Source organism: Drosophila takahashii, unplaced genomic scaffold (genome assembly GCF_030179915.1).
Source record: "Drosophila takahashii strain IR98-3 E-12201 unplaced genomic scaffold, DtakHiC1v2 scaffold_173, whole genome shotgun sequence".
Lineage (NCBI taxonomy): Eukaryota > Metazoa > Arthropoda > Insecta > Diptera > Drosophilidae > Drosophila > Drosophila takahashii.
Window position 1 is genome coordinate 37,296 of NW_027221671.1, and position 8,047 is coordinate 45,342.

Below are 8,047 nucleotides of genomic sequence, written 5' to 3' on the forward strand. Positions count from 1 at the left end.
TGCCGCGGAGATAGCTGTGCGGTTCCTCGTTTACTAAGGTTTCCACATTGGCGGCATGGGGGGAGCCGCCATAGGAAGCGGGGGTGGCGTAATCTTGGCGGGCACGATCTCGCCGTTACCCTGGACGACCCCGAAATTCCGTTCAACGGGCGCATCCACAATAAGCGCGGCCGGCACCTCAATCGCTTTGCGGATGAGCCTCGGCACGTCCCTACAGCCCGCCCCCATATCGATGGATATCCCGGTATGCACATACGCAGCCTCGGTCCGCAGCCACGACAGGAACGACGCCCACGGGATACCCTGCTGCAACATGTAATTCTGCAACTTCTTCTCATCCAGATATGCGGTATCCCGGTCCACACGGATGACCACGCCGTCACCGCGCAGGACTGACACGTCCGGAACGTCGAAGCCGGTCGCCTGCCCGCTACGAACGGCGATATTCGTCGCATACTGCGCACAGAACTGCGACAGATGGCTGCCCAGGTCAGTCTCCACGCGGTTCGCTTCGACGGTGCTGTCCATAAGGTTCGGCAGTTCGAGAAGCCGGCGAGCCGTGCTTTCATACTGCCAGCCCGGGGCGATCTGGTTGTCCACGATCCACCGCAACGCCACCAGACCACGGGCGACGTTCGAAATATGGTGCCGGTAATGCGACCACTGCGCCTCGCGGCCTTTAGGCTGCAGCACAGAAATAACATGGTCCCGCACTGCGTCTTCTGTCTGCCGCAAAAGCGTCTTCACGTAGTCCATATTATCGAGGATGAACTGCACAAACCGCGGACCGATATGTCCGTAATTCTCCTCGATCGCGTGGTCAAACGGGTCATTGCCGATACGCATGGTCTTCGGATCTTTAAGTGGAGAGCGGTAGGGAACGCACAGGATACGGCCCAGATTGGCAACCTTGTTCTGCGCGTCATCCATCATGGCGAACACCACATCCAGCGGCATATTGCTGGTTGCAAACACCGGGGCGTTCCATGTCCCGGAGCCACGAATTTCGGCGGTTCCTGTACGGTCCGCACGCGATACTTCCTTACCCTGCGTCAGTTCGAGGTAGAACGTCATATACTCCTGCGCTTTTTTGTCCCCCCGACGCAATGAGAACCGCAGATCGTCCGTGACGACTGGAATATCCCGATACGCGACCAGCCGGTTACTGACGGCGACGATCGAACTGTTCGCCACCATGCGCATACGGTTCGGGTCGCCCCACAAGCCGAGGCCGATATTGGCCGCCGTGGTCTTACCCTGACCCCCGTCGGGCTGCTGGATATAGATGAGCCCGGATTTCTTGCTACTGAACGCAGCCAGCGGCGCGCCGAGCATCATCGACAGAATAGCTCTCGGGTCTTCATCACCAACACGCACCAGACGTCCCGACGGGTCGTAAACGGGTTCGGCCGAGAACTGCGACAGGATCTTTACCTGCGCCGCCAGAGACCCGCGCGTAGCGCCAACCGGGGCGATGAAGTCTTTTGCTCCGTCCCGCAGCCGGGCGGTGGTGGCCGGCATATGGCTGTGCAGCATCGTGGAGCCCAGGACGAATCCCAACTTCCCCTCGTTCTCGGTCCAGCCAAAATTCGTGTATTCCCGCTGCGGCTTACGCTCGCGCCGCATCAATTCAGCCTGGTGTTTCAGATACTTCGACACGCCGCCTAGTCCCTCATCTTCTCCGACAAACCCGGACGCACCGCGAGCGCCCAACAAACGGGCAAACGCTCCGCTGTCTTCCAGAACAGAACCCGGAATACGAAACATCTGCCCCGGCCGTTGTGTGCCGCGATCCCAGAACCGCACCAGATAAAAATAACTGTCCTCCTGCGTGCCCCGGTCCCGGCTGACCACCACGTCTATCAATTCAAATGGGCATCGCAGAACGATTTTAAACTCGGTAAGGATTTTATCAGTCTTTTTTGCACCCTTTATCGGCGCAACCCGACCGATCGCCAGCTTATCTTCGCCGCCCCATTGATATCCGTCCGGCAGCATAGCCCGAGGGGCGCCGTAGGAGGCGCGCATAGGGATAGCGCCCGGGAACGCCTCGAACGCCTGCTGAATCTGGGCAGTGTGACGTGGGTCCGGAATGGCCGGAACCGCTGCAACCGCCGTTTCTTTCAGATCCGGAGGCGTATCCGTGCATAGAGGATCGCTGTCGATATCCTCATCCGGGGTCGGCATCACCCCATCCAGATAGCAGCGTATGTCCGGGTTTTCGGCAGGGTCATCATCGAGCGGGGGTTCGAAGTCCACCCCGTCCCACATACCCTCCGACCCCTCGGGTAGTTCTTCATCCTCGGTATCACTGCACGCCAAAGGATCGACAAATAGTTCCGGCTCTATATCCGCATCGTCATACAGTTCATGGAACTGCCGAAGGCGCGGGTTATAGCCCTTGCCGTATAGTTCCTCGACTTCTGCTTTCGTCAGAAAGTGCAGTCCGCGAACCTCACTCGCAGCTTTTTTCGTGCCGTATTCCTGCGCCGCCCAGTACAGCGTGCCGACACCGATACGGGATTCCGTGCGCTCGTTATCGCTGTCCCATGTGTTCGTCAGCCCTTCCAGCCAATCGTCGTATGATTTGGACGCCCGGGAGGCCCACTCAACCGCAGCATCCCATGCGTTCGGGAGCGCAGTCCCTTTGATAGCCCAAACGACATTTCGATAAGCAGAATAGCTGTCGGCCGCGCCGCCGGCCTTCGCAGAGAAATCCGCCGGGATACGCTCCAACAAAAACCGCAGACGTGCCTCGTTCATCGGGCAATCGAATACTTCGTCCGAATGGTCGTTCGCTTTACGCCGGGTCACTTCCTTCTGCGCGGCCACCAGCGGTATGGCCCGGTCGGTCATCAGCGTATCGAGGCTGCGCAAAAAAGGCTTGGCGTCCAATGGTGGCGCGTCATGGATAATCTGGGCGAATGAGCCCGAGGCGCTGTTGCGTGTGTTGGGGATGCGTAGGACGCGGGCTCTATCACCCTGAACTGCGGGGTCCATCCGCAACTTATAGAACGCCAGCACGGACCACATTTTGTCGGATATCTTCAGCCACTCGAACGGCGTCAGATCCCGGTTCAGTGTCCAGAACGCCTGTACTCCGCGACCGGTCGAAACTATGCGCGAGGGGAATAGGCCGGTGCTGCTGCAGATATCCCAAAGATGCGTGATAGCTTCATCCGGGGTGGAGTACTCGCCGGGCTTACCGTGGCAGTCCAGATCCACCGCGTAGGATCGGAACCAGTGTGCGTCTGCGGCGTAGCGACGGGCGGCCACACCGGTCGGCCACTCGAACCCGGCGAGAGAGAAATAATAATCAGTCGCCCCACGCGACCGAAGGCTCTGGATAGCGCCATCTATATAGGCTTGATCGATAGCCTCATGCGGGTAAAGCCAGACTGGGGCAAAACCTTTAGAACGATCACCGGCCTTCATTCCAATGATGCCGACACGGCCTTGGAATGGGATAACGGACTGAATTACTGACACCGGACCCCCACGAAATTTTCCTGCCGCCCAGAATACCGGTGCGGCAGAATAGACCTATGCACCCCGAAGGGCGAGGGGGCACGCGCCCCCCGATCGTCAGAAGGGTATTTCGTCGTCCAGGGCTGCACCGAGGTTCTGCGGTGCCGTCATGGGGGGCATCCCCGGCGCGTTCAGCGGTCCTGCGACCGTAAGGTCAGAAAACTGCTGAGGAGCCTGCGGCTGTTGCGGCATAGCCGGAGCCTGCTGGAACTGCTGAGGAGCCTGCGGCTGTTGCGGCATAGCCGGAGCCTGCTGGAACTGCTGAGGAGCCTGCGGCTGTTGCGGCGTAGCCGGGGGCTGCTGGAACTGCTGAGGAGCCTGCGGCTGTTGCGGCATAGCCGGAGCCTGCTGGAACTGCTGAGGAGCCTGCGGCTGTTGCGGCATAGCCGGAGCCTGCTGGAACTGCTGAGGAGCCTGCGGCTGTTGCGGCGTAGCCGGGGGCTGCTGGAACTGCTGAGGAGCCTGCGGCTGTTGCGGCATAGCCGGAGCCTGCTGGAACTGCTGAGGAGCCTGCGGCTGTTGCGGCATAGCCGGAGCCTGTGGCTGGAACCCCTGCTGACCAATACCATAACCACCCATGGGAGCCTGCCCGTATGCCTGCTGGTTTGGCTGGAACCCCTGCTGCGGCATCTGGTCCTGTTGCGCGGCACCCCCACCCGGGAACGGTCCGCGACCCTGTTTGAACGCAACCCACTCGGTTACGGACTTGATGTTGCGGTCTCTCGACCCGTCGACCGGCATCCCATTAACGTAGTCTGTGTAAAGATCGCGGCCAGCCTGCGTCAGCATCTGAGCGACGGGTCCTGTTTCGAAATCAACCGCACATCGAACGGCGTTCTGATATGAATTTTTGGTCCCCCCGTCATCATACGTCCCGTCAATATACAGGCTGTCCCAATGCTGGATCATCGGCCGGTCGTAATTGAACGCCATCAGGGTGACGGTCGGAGGGGGAACGTTTGCCGCGTAATTGACGTCCTGCCCGGACACCGGGTCCTGGACGACGGGGTAACGAACGGATTTGATCCCGATATACGACTGGTTCGTGGCTGTGACTTCCTCGGCCAATTCAATCAAGTAAGCGTTACCCACCATCTGAAACAGGGACCGAAACTGAGAATTAGGGTCCATGTCCGTCATGCGCTGCTTCATGCGGGCGCGGGCGTTCAGAGAATAGTTCAAAACCTCACGCTTGACCGGGCGGCGACCGTCCACCTCGGGCCACGCCGGACCAATCAATTCATAAGCCAACTGCATCTCCCCGCGCACTTTGTAGCCAGCGCGGGACGTATAGTGCTGCTTACCGGTATAAATAGCGGCGCACAGCCGGCTCAACCCGTAACCCTTGGATACTTTGGCGCCCCCGGAACTCTCCTCGTGCATATCCGGAGTATCAGCAAAGTCCTGGGCGAAGTTCATCGCCGGCTGCTGAGGCTGGAACTGCTGGGGAGCCTGCGGCTGTTGCGGCATAGCCGGAGCCTGCTGGAACTGCTGGGGAGCCTGCAGCTGTTGCGGCATAGCCGGAGCCTGCTGGAACTGCTGGGGAGCCTGCAGCTGTTGCGGCATAGCCGGAGCCTGCTGGAACTGCTGGGGAGCCTGCGGCTGTTGCGGCATAGCCGGAGCCTGCTGGAACTGCTGGGGAGCCTGCGGCTGTTGCGGCATAGCCGGAGCCTGCTGGAACTGCTGGGGAGCCTGCGGCTGTTGCGGCATAGCCGGAGCCTGCTGGAACTGCTGGGGATTAAATGGCGTGTTCATGGCGTTCATTTCTCGCTGCTGTTAGAGCCCCGGGTCCGACGAAACTGGACCCGTTCAAATGGTGCGTAGGCCGCGCCCGGCGGCATACACTGATTCAGGTCAAAGACCGATTTCTGTTCCTTGGACAACTCGGCGTAGCCCAGTTCGCTCTTGCGTCGCTCGACATATTCTTTCAGGGGGCCGGTTTTCAATTCGTTTCCCAGAACCGATAGAGGGGTTTCGCCAGTCAAGATCGAGCGCAGCAGCGCCCGGTTGTCTGTTATGGTCATCCGCCCCGCAGTCGATAGAAAAAAGGTCCCGGCCGCGCTTCGGATCGAAGCGTTATCCATAGGGTCTTTCTCCGCGTCCAAGGCAGGACGCATCAGTTCCTCGATTGTCTCCATCCCCCGGGTAAGAACAGCGGCCCGGGCTTTTGTATCTGCTTCAAGACGATCTTTAGCCGACCGGAGCATAGAGTATAGCGCACCGAGGCGTTCGATCTCCTCCGGCAGCATAGAGTAAGTGTCAGTCATCGCAGTTTCTCCATGTCCTTAATGGCTGTAGCGAAAGGACATTATTACAGTGGCACAGTCTTGTCGCGGTGTCAAACCACTCCGGACATAAAACTGCTATAGAGTCGGAGGAGGTCCTGCTGGTTATTGCTACCTTCACCCAACTGGTCATAGCGCTCCCGCTCGGTCGCACAGCAGGCCAACTGCGCATAAAACATAGTCCGGTGCTGTCCGATGCGTTTTATCCTGAAATTGGCCTGCTGATACGGCTCACCGCGAAGGATAGGGGCATACCATACAATCAGGTTCGCCGCGGTAGCCGTGATCCCATGAGACATTTTCTGCGGAATGGCGACAATGACTTCCGCGCTATTCGGCCCGTCCGTCTGGAAATCACCGTTAATCGCGTCCCGCACGGCTTGCGGGCTCATCGAGCCGTAAATTTTCACAACCCGCTTCCCGGCGCGTTCCAGATACGCGGCGACCCGATGCACCACAGCAGTAAACGGAACGTAAACGATGGCTTTGCCGTCCACCTCATCGATAAGACGCAGCATCTCCTCGTTCTTCTCCCGGACGTCGAACTCCATAACCGGACGTTCAGAACCCTCATCGATGCCGGCGATGATCGGGTTTTCGGGTGTATCGGCATACACACAGCCACAGGCAATCTGAATGACTTTCGACAGGAGCGCGACGGGCGCTTTGATGGATATGGTCTGTCCATCGTCACCCTCATGTCGCTCCCCTTTACGCAACGTCGTCCACGCTTTTTTCTGCGCAGCGGTAGGCTTCAGGTCAGCCCGAGGTAGCGTCACGGTGGGCGGAAGATCCACACAATCTTCCGTGCGGCGGCAGAACGCCGGGCGCATGTAATTCATGACGACTTCATTCGCCCAAGGGGCAGCTTTCCAGATTGTTCGGTTGCCGACGTTTTCGGAAACCATTGTCGCCTTTTTCCATTGCTCCTCTGTCATGAACGCACCGCCCCATATCTCGCCCGGCGGGCATCGCTGCGCCTCGCGGTTTATGTTTCCGATCATTCGGATCTGTCCGTAGGCGTCCATAGGTGAATGGGCAGTCGGCGTGGCCGTCATCAACCACAACCGCAATCTCGGGTTCGGCCGGACCAGAGCATCCAATCCGCGCCATCGATCTGTAGAGACGCGTTTTATCGCGGTGCTTTCGTCATAAATAATCAGATCGTAGTTATTTTCCGCCAGTTCGGGCCAGAAATGGGCCGGCCCGTCGTGATTAATGATATGGACCGGGGCGTCCGACTTCATCTTCTTCAGGCGTTTTTCTGCGTTGTCGTCCGTGAGAACTGTGAACGACATGTGCGGCAGATGGGTCTCGATATCCTCTGCCCAGGCCGAGTACAGCGTGGGCTTATAGACGACGACCAGAACCTTCCTGACTTTACCCGTCAGCAGCAGATAGTCCGCGGCCCACGACGCAGTCAGCGTTTTGCCGCTACCAGCCCCGGACAGCATATAAGCCCGCCGATTGCGGGCGAGAAAATCAGCCCCCTGAATCTGGTGGACCATAGGCGTTTTCTGAAACATCGGGAACGAATAATCCCGAGGCATCGGGGATACACACTCGATCCCGATATTCGCCAGCGCATAGGCGTTATCGTAAGTCCAGGGCACGCGCACCTGGGCTATGTCACCATTAACCCAATCGCAGGTCAGATCCGGGCAGACAGAATACGGCAGTCGGGGGTCAAACTGCCCCTGCACAACCATATACCCACCTTCGATAGATACAGCCATGGTTCAGCCCTCAAGGGCGCACTGGCTCAAAACGGCTCTGCCTAGCGGGGTAAGGGACCACGGCGCGTTCACATGTGGGTTACGCTCATCCCCGGGGGCGCCGACCGCAAAGCCAGCGCGGCGTATTGTAGTGAGGCGGGGGGCGAGCCACCGGCCGCCGACCTTACGAGCCTCTTCTGGTTCGAGGGTGGCATACAGATCCGTGGTGCCCCAGAAATCCTCCGGATAGTTTACCCGCAGCCACTCCCACAAGGTTCTCTGGTCGCCGGAAGTCGCCTCGATCGCCCGGAGGATCATCACTTCCTTGGGTTGCGGGCGCGGTCCATTCTCCGGGGTGACTACCTCGAAGGTAACTTCCCCCCGGTTTGACCACCCTATACCGCCGGCCATCATCTGTCCGACGGGCAGTTCCGTTGTAGTATCCTGCGCCAGATTATCAGGCGCATGGACGACGATAACCAGATACCCCACGTCATAATCTCCTAAATCTTAAACCGT

At 59.1% G+C, this 8,047-nt stretch overlaps 2 protein-coding genes across 2 annotated transcripts; both read right to left on the reverse strand.

Moving 5' to 3' along the window:
* Positions 1-3,585: 3,585 nt before the first annotated feature.
* On the reverse strand, positions 3,586-5,292 carry LOC123003136 (uncharacterized). Its single transcript, XM_044394686.1, has one exon. It carries the CDS (start codon positions 5,290-5,292, stop codon positions 3,586-3,588), a length of 1,707 nt encoding a protein of 568 aa, XP_044250621.1.
* A 574-nt stretch (positions 5,293-5,866) lies between these two features.
* LOC138914269 (uncharacterized) lies at positions 5,867-7,549 on the reverse strand. Its single transcript, XM_070219380.1, has one exon. It carries the CDS (start codon positions 7,547-7,549, stop codon positions 5,867-5,869), a length of 1,683 nt encoding a protein of 560 aa, XP_070075481.1.
* Positions 7,550-8,047: the final 498 nt, after the last annotated feature.